At 37.4% G+C, this 17,834-nt stretch overlaps 1 protein-coding gene across 1 annotated transcript in view; it reads right to left on the bottom strand.

The window, feature by feature from the left end:
* The window catches only part of MARCHF5 (membrane associated ring-CH-type finger 5), a 63,127-nt gene that overhangs the window by 12,879 nt on the left and 32,414 nt on the right, over positions 1-17,834 (bottom strand). The window contains exon 3 of the mRNA XM_035268469.3: positions 847-977. Coding sequence (XP_035124360.1) covers positions 847-977 — 131 coding nt within the window. The remainder of the gene's footprint in view (positions 1-846; positions 978-17,834) is intronic.

The raw sequence follows: 17,834 nt of genomic DNA, 5'->3' as shown, positions 1-17,834 counted from the left end.
GTCAAGCTGCAACTGCAGCACTGGATTTGAGAAAAGAACAGGACAACAGACCTGAACACAAAAAGAACTAAGTTGATAGCTGGAAATCTTCAAGAAGGTATAAAAAGACGAGTCGAGCTTGGGACTAAATTTTGAAATTTATGTTTCTCTAATCTTCAGCAGTAGTTATTGATTACAGCACTGTTTTTATTTTTATTTTGACCACTTATCCTCAAGTTCTATGTAGCATTTTTTTTTTTTTTTTTGAGACGGAGTCTTGCTCTGTTGCCCAGGCTGGAGTGCAGTGGTATGATCTAGGCATACTGCAACCTCCACCTCCTGGATTCAAGTGATTCTCCTGCCTCAGCCTCCCGAGTAGCTGGGACTACAGCCATGTGACACCACGCCTGGATAATTTTTATATTTTTAGTAGAGATGAGGTTTCACCATGTTTGCCAGGCTGGTCTTGAACTCCTGACTTCAGGTGATCCACCTGGCATGGCCTCCCAAAGTGCTGGGATTGCAAGCTATATAGCACTGTTTTAATAGCAAAACACAGGGCTAACTAAATGTCTATCTACAAGAGACTGGTTGGTTAGTAAATGGCTGTTATTCTATAGACAGAATGTTATGCAGATTTCTGCATGCTTATATGAAATGATCTCCAAGCTTCACTATGAAAAAAGGGAGATACAGATAAAATACACTTCTTTTTGTGTAAAGAAAAAGTAGGGGAAAGAACATATTTAGAAAGAACATGAGAATGTTATTTCTCATTCAAAATAATATACTTTTAAAAGTTTAACAAAAAATGTCTTAATAGAGCTTCACACCAAGTAATATTACTGAATAGGTAAAATAGTGAACCTGCATCACTGTCACTGCTCCGTAAGTCACAGCTGTCCAATAGATAGAGCCGACCATTATTCCTGCTGCAGCAAATGGACAGGCTTTTGAGATCAGTCTATCTGCAAGATCCAAGACGTAAACAACTGGACCTATAATACAAAGAAAACAAGTAAAGTTTCAACACAGGGTGGATTTTTAAAATGACTTGTTTGATATTTTCTACAGAGCTAAGATACCTTTCTCCCCACCCCCACAAGAGACAAGGTCTCATTTTGTCACCCAGGCGACAGTGCAGTGGCATGATCATAGCTCATTACAGCCTTGAACTTTTGAGTTCAAGGGATCCTCTTGCCTTGGTCTCCCACAGTGTTGGGATTACAGGCATGAACCACTGCACCCAGCCTAAAATACTTCCATGAAGTTGGATGTTTTGATGCTTTAGAAGTAACTGTTATAAATTTGATGGGAACCCCGACTAGAATAGTTTAGAATTTCTCAGTCATTTGCACGAATAACTAAATATCACTTCATAAATTTGCAGAAATAGCCTTCTCAATTTTTTATATTTATTAATGAACCTAAAATTAGAGTCTCAAATACAGTTCTTCTTATAAAGGAAACAGTCCTCTCACTTTCATCTCTTAATCACACTAGCCAAGGTAGAAGGAAATGGTCTTTTCTGCTTGCTTTTTCCAACAAATTCCTGGCAACAATTAGATTCTCTTGTATTTGGTAAGAATATAATTTCTCTTACTTCACTCACTGCATGCCTTGATATGGTATATAAAGGTAACCAGAACCATCTTCCAACGAATTCCTGGCAACAATTCGATTCTCTCATATTTGGTTAAGAATATAATTTCTCTTGACCATTTTCTTTTATTTATATAAAGTCAATTTATCTCTTTTTCATTTTCAGTATGCTATATTTAATTGGTTATTATTCTCAAATTTCTTTTTATGATTATGAAGCCAGTCTTCATGGCATTCCAACAGCTGTATGTTCCAATTATGCTTCTATTATTATATGCTTACTCTGAAACCTGACTACTATTTCCTTCTGGAAGTTATTTGGAAAAGAAACATTTAAAAATATTTTTCCCCCCCAAGGACAGTCTTGCTCTGTCCCCCAGGCTGGAGTACAGTGGTACTATCTGGACTCACTGCAACTTCCGCCTCCCGAGTTCAAGCGATTCTCCTGCCTCAGCCTCCTGAATAGCTGGGACTACAGGTGCATGACGCCATGCCTGGCTAATTTTTGTATTTTAGTAGAGACATGGTTTCACCATGTTGCCCAGGCTAGTATCAAACTCCTGAGCTCAGGCAATCAATCTGCTTTGGCCTCCCAAAGTGCTAGGATTACAGATGTGAGCCAACGTGCCTGGCTCCAATATTTGGAGGTAATCTGACCACTACTAAGCCCAATATAATTTAGCTCCAGATTTTTCCAGAAGAGTGGAAGGGTCTCATGCCTGATTTAAAGTAAAGCAAAATATAACTGAATATCTAACTTCATTTTTTTGAGTTGGGAGTCTTGTTGTGTTGCCCAGCTTGGAGTGCAATGGTGCGATCTCAGCTCACTGCAACCTCCGCCTCTTGGGCTCAAGTGTTCCTCCTGCCTCAGCCTCCCAGGTAGCTGGGATTACAGGCACGTGCCACCACACCTGACTAATTTTTGTGTTTTTAGTAGAGATGGGGTTTCATCATGTTGGCCAGGCTGGTCTCGAACTCCTGACCTCAGGTGATCCGCCCACCCCGGCCTCCCAAAGTGCTGGGATTACAGGCATGAGCCACTGCACCCAGCCCTAAGTTTTTTTAATTTAATTTTTAATTTTTGTTTTTTTGAGACAGAGTTTTGTTTTGTCACCCAGGCTGGAGTGTGGTGGTGAAATCTCAGCACACTGCAATCTCTGCCTCCTGGGTTCAAGTAATTTTCCTGCCTCAGACTCCTGAATAGCTGAGATAGCCACCAAAGGAATATGAAAACTTCGTAGAAATGTGTAAGAATTATTACCTACCTTTTAGGAGCCTATAATCTAAAAGTCAATGCTATATACAAAAATAGTTTATTTTCACTATGCAAAGAAATTAACATAGGAATCTAATGATAAAATAATTAAACATGTAAGAACAAAACATCCATCTATGGAGCCTTTGATCAAGACTCAATGCTGATCACTGGAGCCAATAATATCATTACATCATTGTATGATGTTACAGACTATATACACATTATAAAGTAGAGAGAACATTAGGGGAGATGTTAAAGGACCTGTGATTTATAATACATATAGCATGTTTACTTATTATTGTCAAGCTCTAACTTACATAACATTTAAAACAATGATAAGGTATCTTTTGGGATCAAAGAGATCAAATAAGTCTAATTCAGTGCATACCAACTCTACATCTTCCAATAAATAGTTAGCATTTCTTGAGTGTCTACATGAGACTGTGAGCTGTGCCACAGGCATTACATGCATCATTATTTGACCATAGAATATATTGCTGAATTGTCAAAACATAAAACTTTGCTGGGTTAAGTCTATAACTCCCTCAGAAAGCACAATAAAAGTCATCTTAGTCACCAAAGAGCCCTCAAATGCTGGTACTAGAAGTTAAAGACCGTAGGTATATATAAAACCTCAGCACTTCAACTTTCATATCCTTGATTGATAATTCAATTTTTTTTCTTTTTTGAGATAGGGTCTTGCTCTGTTGCCCACACTAGAGTACAGCAGCATGATCATGGCTCACTGCAGCCTTGACTTCCCTAGCTCAAGTGATTCTCCTGCTTCAGCCCCTCAAATAGCTGGGACCACAGACACACGCCACCATGTTCAGTTAATTTTATTTATTTAAAATTTTTTGTTGTAGAGACGGGGTCTCCCTGTGTTGCCCACACTGGTCTGGAACTCCTAGGATCAATCAATCCTCCCACTTCAGTCTCCCAAAGTGCTACAATGATAGGCATGAGCCAGCATGCCCGGCCTGGTAATTTTTTAATCAGAAAACTGAAGCCATAAGAGAACATTTAACGACTCTCTCCAGCACATATACCCATCAACCAATATTCCACCTATCTGAAGTCAATCCCCTCACTTACACACTAGATGATCCTAAGCCCTCACCAACTCAAAGGTCACAGCTCCAGCAATTTTCTCTCACTCTTCTACATAATTCCCCTTACTCTTTACTGGATCATCATCAAACAAACTTGATATTATTTCTATGTTTAAAAAAAGTAAAAACAAATTCTTTTCTTGAGCCTTTTTGCCCCACTGCTTCATTTCATTGCTCCCTTTGCAATAAAATTGCCTAGAATTGTCTGTCTCTCTCTCCTCAGTTTTGAACCCATTCCCCCAAAACTGCTTATCAAGGTCACTAACAACCTCCATTTAACCAAATCTAATCAATTTTCCTCTTCTTTGGCCTATCTAGAACTGTTCTGAGACAGAGTCTCGCTCTGTCACCCAGGCTGGAGTGCAATGGCGTGATCTTGGTTCACTGCAACTTTTGCTCAAGCAATCCTCTGCTTCAGCCTCTCAAGTAGCTGGGACTACTGGTGTGCACCATCACACCTTGCTAATTTTTGTATTTTTTGCAGAGATGAGGTTTCGCCATGTTGCCTAGGCTGGTCTCGAACTCTTAGGCTCAAGTGATCTGCCCACCTCAACCTTCCAAAGTGCTGGACTTACTAGGAGTAAGCCACTGGGCCAAGCTCAGAAAACATCTCTGGTTTTTCTTTCTATCTCACCACTCACTTTTCAGTCTCCTTTGCTGGTTCTTCCTCTGTTTTTTTCTTTTTAGAGATGGGAGTCTCACTATAATGCCCAGGCTGGCTTCAAACTCCTGGCTGAAGTGATCCTCCCATCTAAGCTTCTTGAGTAACTGGGACTACAGGTGTGTGCTCCTATGCCCCTTCCTCTTCTTCCTGACTTCAATGAAACCCACTCTGTGAACCCCTACTTCATCACATTCCCCATTTGATTACTTCACCATATTTTTCTTTTTCCCAAAGCACTTATTACCTAACATACCCTAATTTACATATTAATTATGCTTCCACTTACTATAACAGAGGTTGGGAAACTAGGGCCTGTATGCCAAACTCAGACAGCTGCCTGTTTTTTTAAATAAAGTTTTACTGGAACATGGGCGCAAGCAAAGTCTAAAATATTTACTGTCTGGTTCGTTACAGAAAGGTTTGCTGATTCTTGCATTAGAAAGTAAGCTCCAGACCGGGTGCAGTGGCTTGCGCCTGTCATCCCAGCACTTTGTGAGACCAAGGTGGCTGGATCACTTGAGGTCAGGAGTTTGAGACCAGCCTGGCCAACATGGTGAAATCCCGTTTCTAATAAAAGTACAAAAAATTAGCCGGGCATAATGGTGCGTGCCTATAATCCCAGCTACTCAGGAGGCTGAGAGGCAGGAGAATCGCTTGAACCCAAGAGGCGGAGGTTGCAGTGAGCTGAGATCACGCCATTGCACTAGGGCCTGGGCAAGAAGAGCAAAACTCCGTCTCAAAAAAAAAAAAAAGGAAAAAAGTAAGCTCCAATGGGAAAATGATCTTTGTTTTGATCACTGATCTATCCCAAGTTCCTACTACTCTCAAGTATTTGTTGAACTGAATTTTCTTGTACTTAGAACAACCTACTGATGGAGTAAAGCAATATATTCATAAAAAAATTCAAATATTTGAATGAAAGCAGAATTCCTAAAATATAACCCATCACTATTACTTTTATCTATCATGAACAGTGACAACCTACAGATGTTTAAATTATTTTTCTTGTTTTTCCTTGGAAGATCTCAGAAGGTTCTAACAAGCTGAGTTTTCGTTCTGAATCACTGGGTATGAAGCCTTTTGTATAAGAAAAAAAATCTTCATAATTCCTCTTTTGGAAATTTTCTACTCACCTCCTGTGTTATAGGCAAAAGATATACCAGATAAAATGGAGACACAGGTTGCATTTTATAGCACCTAATTCTAGTTTTTCTGACAAAATTCTGTCTTGGCTTTTGTCTTAAGTTTACTTTGTCTAAATCTCTTAAGGCTTTTCCAGACAGACTAGTCTAAAATTAGCTTAATATTTAAAAGAAAGGATAAATGCCTACTGTTAAGCATAGCATTACAATAATAAACTGCCACCCAGGGGAGATATTTCTGAGAGCTAAAGATTATCTGGCAAGCTATTTGGCGAGTAAGAACAATCACTGAAAGCTTCTGGATGACAGTCCCTAACTCATACTCTTCCAAAGAAGCAGCTTATGTGCTACTATCTCATGACTTGGGGTCAGGGGTCGTAAATTTATGAAAAAAGCAACATTACTAGATTCTTATTACTGTCAGACTACAGCACAAAAACTTATGAGAAGTAGAAAAAGGGAAGACAGCAGCCTTTGAACACCTCAATTCTGGTGGAGAGGAAGAACTATAATAAAAGTACCTTACAAGTTAAATATTTAAGGGCATAAGAAAGTTTCAATATTTTCAAAAGGCATTGTTGAATTTTTAATGCCTCGGTGGGTTTCACCACTTATGTTTCCAATAGCACTGTATTTACACAAGGGATGGCAACTGAAGAAGCTTTATATAAGTTTTGAAAATCTATTAATTTAAAGGGTACCAGAGAAGCTTGCAATTAACAGGGAAACTACTGTTAATTCTTTTGTATAATAAAGAGGCTTTTGTAAAGAGAACCACTACACCCTAATATTCTGGGCAAATTCCAGTTTTCATGTTTCAGACCTGAATGACATCAAAAAGTGAGCTGAGAACTATTAGGCAAAGTCCATGTCTGCTAAAAAAAAAGTAATCAGTTTTGTCTGGCAGACAGAGCAAACAAAAGGAGATTTTTGCTGTCACTGTAATATAAATTAAAATTTATATTTTGGCTGCTAAAGGTACACCTGGGAAGTTCAGACATCAATTACTGAAGGGCAGGTAGGTAATACTTAATGTTCAACATTTGCTGGCATTGTTTATAATAATACCCAGAACTCCCAGAGGCTAGTCAAGTGAAGCTGTTGGAGTGGAGAAGAAACAAATCTGTAACTGGTTATGATTGATTAGTTGTAAATACCAATACACTTGAACTGGCAGAGAAACTAATTCTATACTTTGTTGTGCCAAAGTTTCTAACACAGAACATGATTTAATGAGCATATGTAGGTGCTTTACAAGATAACCTGGTTTAAGTTCCTAAGAAGACAAGCTCCTCTTGTTAAGTGGCCAATAATTTATAAAAGAGGTTCTTCCATCTGCTTTCAGCAAATAATAAAAATAAAAAAAAATAAAAGAGATTCAATAAGCAAGACAGCCTGCTCACGGAAGCCAGTCAAGTTCCCAGGTTTTTTCTGTTTGCTTTTTGCTTTGCATTGAACTGATTGTGACCTAGACCAAACCCAAATGTCAACTTTCTTTGTTTCGAGACAGAGTCCTGCTCTGTCATCCAGGCAGAAGTGCCGTGGCACGATGGCAGCTCACTGCCATCTCTGCTTCCCGTGTGCAAGTGATCCTCCCACCTCAGCCTCCCAAGTAGCTAGGACTACAGGTACATGCCACCATACCCAGCTAATTTTTGCATTTTTAGTAGAGACGGGGTTTTGCCACGTCACCCCCAGGCTGGTCTACAACTTCTGGCCTCAAATGATCCACCTGCCTTGGCCTCCCAAAGTGGTGGGACTACATGCATGAGGCACTATGCCTGGGCCCCAAATGCCAACTTTCTAAGGCTAAGACACCAACCCTATTTTCAGAGCCATCCAGAAGTGCAGATTTTTGAGGTCACTGACAGTTTAACAATATAAACTTTTATCCTTGCTCCGAGTCTTTTTGTTGCACGCCTGGAATGTCCTGACCCTACTTTGATTAAGTCTGTATAAAAACCCAACTTCTCAGCAAAGACTAACCTAACTTGATAGAGGCTAATTACCCTACCCTGTCCATGTCCCATGAACCTTCCTTTACTTACTACATGATACACTTACCCCTTTGCTTGTGCATAATGTTAGTACTTTATGTTCTTGTTCAATGTTTGCTCAGTTGTCTCAATATCCTTTATGTCTGTCCATGTCAGCATCATCTTAGACTGAAAACTCCCAGGGGGCAGGGGCCATGTCTGTTTAACCCATTTTGTACAGTGCCTAGGATAGAACCATGTACAGATAGATGCTTAAAAAATGCTTTCTAATGATGATTGGCATCACTTTCAAGGACCCTCTAAGGCCACAGCGATCTCAGCACATGGTACTTGGCAGTACTGGGCACTTCAGCCTGTTCTACAAGGCACAGCAATATAACAGCACAGGACCTAGCCATAGTACTCTGTGGCAAGTACTTGACTCAATCTGTTTTAGACAGACACTTTAAGGAAAAAAAAAAGTATTAATTATATGGTTCGAAGCCAACAAATATGAATTTTATTACAAGTAATACAACAAACTTGATTAAAAGTATGTGGGAATCCTAATGGGATAGTTAAGAGTTTTACCTCTTTCTCTAGCATTTCCCACTGTTTTAAATACTACACTTTTAAAAGTGTAGGTCCTTTAAAATGAGGCTAGGTCCAAGGGCCCCAGACAAGCTTACATAAGTTTCATCTTTGACTGACTATTCTGCTGATAGGTTCAGATTTTACCATCTGAAAAATCTGATGTTTGTAAGAACAAACGTCCTGCAAACTTAGGCTATAAGTCACTTTGCTTAACAACAAAAGGTTAATCATTAGATTGTAAAGAAGGGATATGTTCTTGGACAATATTTTTAGATAACTAAGTTAATTTTATATACATATGTATATACATATAGTAGAAATGGTATCTTGGTATGTTGCCCAGGCTGGACTCAAACTCTTGGCTTCAAGGGATTCTCCTGCCTTGGCCTCCCAAAGCGCTGGGATTATAGGCATGAGATCCATGCCTGGTCCACAATAATAGTATCTGACAAAAAAAAAAAGAGCCCCACAAACAAGCCAACTAACCCAAACAACCCTGAAGAATAAAATGTTTAAGGTGAAAGCAGATGAGTGATTATATCTATTACATAACTATATATGCCATATCTATGTATTTATATACTGTATTTCCATGATTAGTCACTGAAGATCACCACAGTAGTTCCTTATGATTACATAATTTGTGCCAAGGGAAATTTTAAATTTATATTCATAAAAGAATAGCCTACAGAATACTTGGGAGCTATAAAGTCAACTACTAAGTACTTATTAAGCACCTGTTATAAATACATTTTACTATGTATTAAAATAAATGTAAATTATATTTAACACACTCACTGCTGCCCCCAACAAGTCTACAATCTAGTTAGGGACAAGCAACATACACAAAACAACTGAAAACCTTTAAGGCAAAATTAATAAATATATGATAATATGGTACAAACTATACAGATAAATGTTAAGAAAATTTTAGGTAAGGATTATAGGGGTAAGGATACAAAGTTTTAAAAATTATTATTATTATTTTGAATAAATGAATCTTGACCTAAACTTGAAGTCTCTGATGTGAAAGGAAGGCCAATTCCAAGTGAAGAACAAAAAGCACAACTGAATCAAGGCAAAACCAAGCAGGGCATGCTAAGAAGAGCCTTCTAACTGGAAGTGAAAGACTTTGTTGGAAAAAAAAAAAAAATCACCACCACCACCCAATCATCCTTAATCAACAAATAACAACGGCTGGCAGAACTAATTATGCACATACCACATATATACCAGTTAACTATGTAACACATTGTCTTTTTTTTCTTTAAACGTATATATGTTTTCACATTTTCCAGGATGAGAATATAATTATTCTCATTAATAAGAAAAACTGTTTCAGAAAAGAACAATGAGTTACAAAATTCAGGTAACCATTACTCTGAGGAAGGCAACCTGATGTTACCAGTGAATTTTCTTCTTCCCTGTGTATGAGGAAGTTGTATATTAGGCTCATTAGGCAGCAACAAAACAAGGTGGGTAAGGATTAGGTTGAGTCTTCTGTGTGAATTGGGACAAGGTACCATCTCTAGGCCTGAATTTCTGCATCTGTACAATGAAGGTGTTATGTGTAACAGTTTTTGTAAAAATTAAAATAATTCATATGAAGCTCTTAGTACTTAATGTTATAAAGTAACAATCTGGTTAGCTATTATTTCTTCCAGTTCTAAACTGTATGGACACCCCAAAATGGCAAACAACATTAAACATGATAGGACAGTGGAGTGGAAGGCATAATCAAAGGTTGGAGATGTCTGAGAAAAAAATTGTGGTATATAGCTCAGGAATAAAAATAAGACAATTTTAGGAAATCCTCAGGTGAGAAATAAAGAATAGATGCCCTTTTCCTTAAAGATCTAGGACAAAAAGCAAAGGAAGGAGTAAATGGAGCCAAGAAATCTGGATATATAAAGGGAGAATGAAGACATCAGACTTGAGAAATTTAGATTCTGTAAAGGGCAGTTATTCTCCCCTCCTTTAAAAGAAAGATGGTATACTTATGTTTTGGACCTGTAATTCAGCTAACTGTTTTCATATACAGTATGTACTCAGAAAGCCTAACACTGTTGAAAGATACGTCTTAAAATTAATCTACTTTTAAATCTAAGAGGGCAAGACCAAATGTAACCCAGCAGTAAACACAACAAACTCTTACTCTGAAGGAATCCTAGTCATTTGCCTCATAAGAAGGTATAACAATGAGGGCTACAAAAGAATAAATGAATTCTCTAACTATAAACTTTGACAAAAATTATTCAAAGACTAAAATCCTACGGAATAGGACTTAGGTTTTAAAATTTTTATTTTGATAATACAGAGGAACTTATATATAAAGCAAAGTAAAAAGAAACATTTCTCTGAAGACTAAGTGTAAATATTACTAGAAACTTTTATTAATATGGAGAGAGTACTTGAGTTCTTAAGTCCCTATTTGTTTTTCAGGTAGTAAGCCAGTGATATATTTATGAGCAGGCAGAAAAGAAATAGGTTTGAGTTCATGTGAGTGACAAAAGGCTGTGTGGCTAGAGGAAAAACAATGCAGAGTATTTTTACGGAATAACTGATACCTTGCACTGTATCATCAAAAATGTAAAATCCCCATAAAATTGAAACCATGCAGTTTTAAATTTGGGGAAAATATATGTCTTACTCTACAGCACCCTTTTACAATCTAAGTAGTCTTACTTTAAAATGGTTTAGCCACCTCACTGATAAGGAAACGTGTATTAAAACTACAAAAAGCTTGGGAGGCCGAGGCGGGTGGATAACAAGGTCAAGACATCGAGACCATCCTGGTCAACATGGTGAAACCCCGTCTCTACTACAAATACAAAAATTAGCTGGGCATGGTGGTGCGTGCCTGTAATCCCAGCTACTCAGGAGGCTGAGGCAAGAGAATTGCCGGAACCCAGGAGGCGGAGGTTGCGGTGAGCCGATATCTCACTATTGCACTCCAGCCTGGGTAACAAGAGCGAAACTCCATCTCAAAAAACAAACAAACAAAAAAACTACAAAAAGCTATCTTTTCTTACTTAACAGGCTGGCTAAAATCTTAGTTTGCTAATCCATCCTACTGGCAAAGCATGAAGAAATAGGCACATTCACATATTGCAGGTGGATACACAAATGGTTCAGCGCCTGTAGAAGGAAATTTGGCAATATCCAGCAAAATTCTATGTGCATTTAACCCTCTGACTCAGCAATCTCTTCTTGATTGATAACAACATATTCTTTTTTTTTTTTTGAGACGGAGTTTCGCTCTTGTTACCCAGGCTGGAGTGCAATGGCGTGATCTTGGCTCACCGCAACCTCCGCCTCCGGGGTTCAGGCAATTCTCCTGCCTCAGCCTCCTGAGTAGCTGGGATTACAGGCACGTGCCACCATGCCCAGCTAATTTTTTGTATTTTTAGTAGAGACGGGGTTTCACCATGTTGACCAGGATGGTCTCGATCTCTTGACCTCGTGATCCACCCGCCTCGGCCTCCCAAAGTGCTGGGATTACAGGCTTGAGCCACCGCGCTGCCAACAACATAAATATCCTAAGCCAATAAATGGAGAAAGAAAGAATAACGATGCTTTGTATTACTTAATGAAACAACAGATCTAGAAGCAATGAATGATAAATTATCAATCTCTGCTAAGACCATTAGGTGAAAATGAATAGGAAACTTTACTGAATGGATCAGGCTGATAACACCTTTACCCACTGATCAGTCTTATAAAAAAAAAGACATTAAGTGTCTTGTGATATCAAAATATATATATATACACACACACACACACACACACACACACACATAAATATTTGGTTACAGGAATATCTGATAGTTTATGTGCACATATATATATATATGGCAACTTACTGAGAGGATCTAAATATCCATTTACATAAAATGCAGGGGATAGGGCAACATATGAAATAGTCAAGTGTTTGTAGTGAATGACCATAACAAAACCCAGGAAATGAGAAATTCTATCATAACAACAAAAAAGGGAAAATGTCTAATATAACTCTAATCAGAGTTCTACAAGATAAGAATGGAAAGAATGGGGAGAAGCAATATCTGAAGAGATAAAAGCCAAGACTTTTCAAGAATAACCTCTTAGGTAGAGAAACAGAGCATAAAACTTAAAGGAAAAAGTAGGACAAACAGAATGCACAAACATTGATAATAAAAATCCAACTCTATCAGTATCATCACAATAAATGTAAAAAAGAACCCAAAAGAATTAAAAATAAAAGGATAGGAAGAGATTAAACAGGGAAAAGTCAATACCACCATTTAAGCTGGCATGAAAGGGCAAAAAAGAAAGTAACTTTACAGTGGAGAAAAGTGGCAAACCCTACATCAGCCAAATAATCAAGGTCCTTATCACCAGTAATGGATTCATATAGGTGTTATGTACCTTTGATATGATGCAATGAAAATGGCACTTTGCCTCTGTGGTCTTCTTTCCTAAAACTCGTAACTACACCAGACAAATACCAACTGAGGGATATTCTACAAAATACCTGATCAGTACTCCTCAAAACTGTCAAGGTCATCAAAAACAAAGAAGTCTGAGAAACCGTCATAGTCAAGAGGAGTATAAGAAGACATGACTAAATATAAGGTGGTATCTTGGGTAAGATTCTGGAACAGAATAAAGACATGTGAATAAAGTATGGACTAATTGATATTGGTTCACTAATTAATAACAAATGCACTATACTAATGTAAGATGTTAACAACAGATGAAGCTGGATGTGTGACATACGGGAACTCTCTGTATTATCTTTGCAATTAGTCTGTAAATAAAAAACTGTTATAAAATAAAATTGATTGCTACTCAGGAGGATGGCTTGGGCCCAGAAATTTGAGGCCAGCCTGGGCAACACAATGAGATTCTGTCTCAAAAAAAATTTTTTTAATTAAAAAAAATCTGGTGTATTGATGTGCAGTAGCTTTGAAGGTTAAAAAGAAAAAATCTGGTGTAGGTATGTTATATCTCTCATTTATTATCATGTCTATATTATACACAATTTTAAGACAAAAAGGTATTATTTATGGATAAAACAGTCATTAGAGATAAAAGGTTCAACTCACCAGGATATTTTATTGCTAAACCTGAATGGTTAGGTAAATAAGGGATGGCTTATAAGTCTTTATTCCTCATACGAAATTCGGATATATTCCTTTTCCACAAATGAAATATTTCATAATAAAAGAGAAAAAAAAATACCTAAGTGAGCATTCTGCTGAGCTTTGATCAATGCTAGGACAGCAGATATAATTAGTTCTGCATACTGATAGCAGCATGTTGGCAAAGGCAATGGGGAAGCAGGCGCTCCAATATACTGTTGGGAGATTAAATGGCTGTAATCTCTACAAAAGCCAATTATAGGATATCTATCATGTTATAAATGCACATACCCTGACCCAGTAATTCTATTTCTAGTCATTTATCTTACAGATGTATTTGCACACATGCATAAAATTATTTCCCAAAGTTGTTTATGAAAGTACTGTGTAAAAGATTGGAAATAAGCCAATATGTCCATCAATGGAAGAGCGATTAATTATATAAGTAATCATTTATGTATGTACACAGCTGTTTTTGTAAAAAGCTCTTTATCCAGGCTGACTACTTTTAATAGAAAAAAAAAAAGCTCTCTATACACAAATACAAAATGGTTATCTACAATATACTGCTAAGAAAAAAAAAGTTTAGAATAGGTTCTATAGTATGTTAGTCTAGAATACTCAATACATAACCTAATTGTGCTGGACATTCTATCTGTCTCTCCAGGTTTACTCCTTATTATTTCTTCATCCTGCTTTGTGTATTTGGTGACTGATCAAACAAACTGCATCTTTCAGGCAAACTTGCCCTCTAGCTGATGTGTTCAAATGACAGGAGAGACCAGAATATCAGAGAATGGTAAAAGTGTTAAAGTTTTTTCCCTTGTTCCCTCACTGCAAATAGTTGCATTCCTCTATGAAAGATCACAGGTCTTATTAAGGAGCTCCCTCCCTCTGCTACAGCTCTTGTTAATAGCTCCCTTCCCTTGTACTATCAGATCTAAAAGTGGTTAACAGTTTTCTACAGTTGCCAATCCCTGAGTACTTTCCTATCCCTTGTCGTTCCTTTAACTCCCATGTTTGTAGATTTTGTGTTAAGTGTAGGGAGAGAGGGAGAGGAGAAGAAGGAAAGACAGAGAGAGAGAAGAAAGAGAGAAACAAACTGCAATGAAATACCAGAAATTTATAACAATAGTTATAATTTATAACCAAGTAAGAAAACTTACTTGGCACCACAGCTGGCAGACATGGTAGAAAGACTTTTCATTAAATATCCTACTGTATCTCATGTCTTTGAATTTTTGACCATGTCAATGCCTTACCTGGGGGAAAAATATAAACTTAAACATCAAATGAATTAAAAAAAAACTGCTTATTGTAGTTGCTCCATCTTCTCTTTGAAGTATTTGCTATTCCTTTCCATTTTCAGCAAAGCAAATATCAAGAGAAAGAATAGAGTATAGGCAATTTGTTAGTGCAAGCACCTAGCTATCATTTTGCTTCTTGGCTATACACTTCTCTTTTAATTCTGTTGGTACCAACTCATAAAATTTTTGTTACTTATATATCATGTGTGTAATTTATTAACAGTATCTCAAATTAATTCAAATTCACATTATCCCTATTAGTTCTTATGGTACTTGAAACTACTTATCCATATGTGGCTTGGTAGCTGACTCATTGAGTGACAGTAATAAGAAATTTGGCAATGTAAAATTCTGGCTCCTTGCTTTATTTGCTGGAAGCCCATGGGCTTTCATTACATAAATCTGCTGAGTCTACTTCTTATCTATGAGGACAATATCTATTATGCAGAGCTTTTGAGAGGTTTAAATAATATAGGCAAAGTGATCAACATAGTGCCTAGAATAAAAGAGAGAATGGAAGAATAGGCAAATAATAGGGGCCTATTAGCAAATGATAGCTATTGATATTACCATTGATCTTAATAAAATATTGTAAAATAAAATAATTACAACTATTAATTTTATATCCTAGATTCTCTAGGAAGGTTTCTCCCAGGAACCAGTTCCATTCATCCCTAGTGAACATCTTTCCTTTCTAAGCTTTTACACTCCACTTAACATTTGACAACTACTTTTTGAAGATGGTTACTGGTAAACTTCTATACAAGAAGTTTCAATTACTGTCTAGTTATGACAGCAACAATAAAATAAGAGCAGCCAGGAACAGTGGCTCATGCTTGTAATCCCAGCACTTCGGAAGCCCAAGGTGGGTGGATCACTGGATATCAGGAGTTTAAGACCAGCCTGGCCAACATGGTAAAACCTCATCTCTACTAAAAATACAAAAAATTAGCCAGGTATGATGGTGCACACCGTAATCCCAGTTATTTGGGAAGCTGAGGCAGGAGAATTGCTTGAACCTGGGAGGTGTGGGTTGCAGTAAGCCGAGATTGTTCAGCTGCACTCCAGCCTGGGCGACATAGCAAGACTCCATCTCAAATAAGTAAAAAAATAAAAGTAAAAAAGCAAAACTGTGACAAAAATGTAACTTGAAAACTTAGAATTTACTCTTAATGACATTTAAGAGAGCTGAAGTGGCTACAGGAATATCAGTCAAGAGAATGTTATGACAAAATTTGCTATTAGAAACAAAAAAGGATATTTTATAATGGTAAAGAGACAATCCAACAGAAAGACATAACAATTACAAATATGCACAGTTAACAGAGCCCCAAAATAAATTAAGCAAAGATGTATGGAACTGGAGTAACAGACAATTTAACAATAATTGGAGACTTCTATGCCCCGCCCCCCGCCCCTCTCTAAGACACAGGGATTCACTCTGTTGCCCAGGCTAGAGTGCAGTGGTACAATCACAGCTCACTGCAGTCTCAAACTCTTGGGCTCAGGCAATCCTCCTGCTTCAGCCTCCTGAGCTAGCTGAGACCACAGGCATGTGCTACCATGTCTGGTTAAAGTTCAACAGCAGAATACATGTTTTCCTCAAGCGCACATGGAACATTCTCCAGGCTAAACACATGTTAGGCCATTAAAAAAGTCTTAATATATTTAAGAAATCAGACAAAGTATGTGCTCTGATCACAATGAAATAAAAATAAAATCAACAGAAAGACATCTGGGAAATTCACAAATATGTGAAAATTAAAAACCACAGCCTAAATAATCAGTGAGTCAAAGAAACCATAAGAAAAATTAAAAAATATTTTGAGACAAATGAAAACCCAATGAAAATTATGATATACAGCTAAAACAGTGCTTAAAGGAAAACTTATAGTTGTAAATGTCTACATTAGAAAAGAAGAAAGATTAAGAAAATGAGAAGAAAAGTAAGGAGAAAGCCCAGGACATCTGACAAAGTATTGTTATCCAAAATATCCAAAGAACTCTTAAAGGTAAACAATAAAAAAACCATCCCTCTGATTTTAAAAATGAACAAAAGACTTGTACATCTCATCAAAGATGATACATAGATGGCATATAAACATATGAAAAGATGTTTCACAGGCTGGGCGTGGTGGCTCACGCCTGTAATCCAAGCACTTTGGAGGCCAAGGGGGGCGGATCACCTGAGGTCAGGAGTTCAAGACCAGCCTGACCAACATGGTGAAACCCCGTCTCTAAAAAAAAAAAAAAGAAAAGATGTTTCACATATCACTAGAAAACTGCAAATTAAAATGATATACCACTATACATTTATCAGAATGCACCCTCCCAAAAAAAAAAAAACACTGGCAAGGATATGGAGCAACAGGAACTCTCATCCATTGCTGGTGAAAATGCAAAATGGTACATGGTACAGCCACTTTGGAAGACAGTTTCAAGGCTTCTTAGAAAAGTAAACATACTTGTATCATATAATCCAGCAATCATGCTCCTTGGTATTTACCCCAATGAATTAAAAATTTACATCCACACAAAATCCTGCACAAGGATGTATACAGCTTTATTCATAACAGCCAAAACTTGGAAGCAACCAAGATGTCTTTCAGTAGGTGAATGAATAAACTGGGGGACATCCAGACAATGGAACAGTATTTAGTACTAAAATAATCTATCAAGCTACAAAGAGACATAGAGGAAATTTAAATGCACTTACTAAGTGCAAGACAATCTGAAAACACTACATACTGTATGAGTCCAACTATATGACACTGTGGAAAAGGAAAAACTATGGAGTAAGAGATGTATGGTGGCCAGGGACTCAGGAAGGGAAGGATGAAGACAGAGCATAGAGGATATTTAGGGCAGTGAAACTATTCTGTATAGTACTATAATGGTGGATATATGTCATTATACAGTTGTCAAAACCCAGAATGTATACCATCAAGAGTAAACCCTAATGTAAACTATGGACACCTTGGGTGGTAATGATGTGTCAACATAAGTTCACTGATTGTAAATGTATAACTCTGGTGCAAGATGTTGACAGTGGGGAAAGTAGTGAGCATTCTGTGTGT

Source organism: Callithrix jacchus, chromosome 12 (genome assembly GCF_049354715.1).
Source record: "Callithrix jacchus isolate 240 chromosome 12, calJac240_pri, whole genome shotgun sequence".
Lineage (NCBI taxonomy): Eukaryota > Metazoa > Chordata > Mammalia > Primates > Cebidae > Callithrix > Callithrix jacchus.
This window is presented reverse-complemented; position numbering and strand designations above follow the sequence as displayed.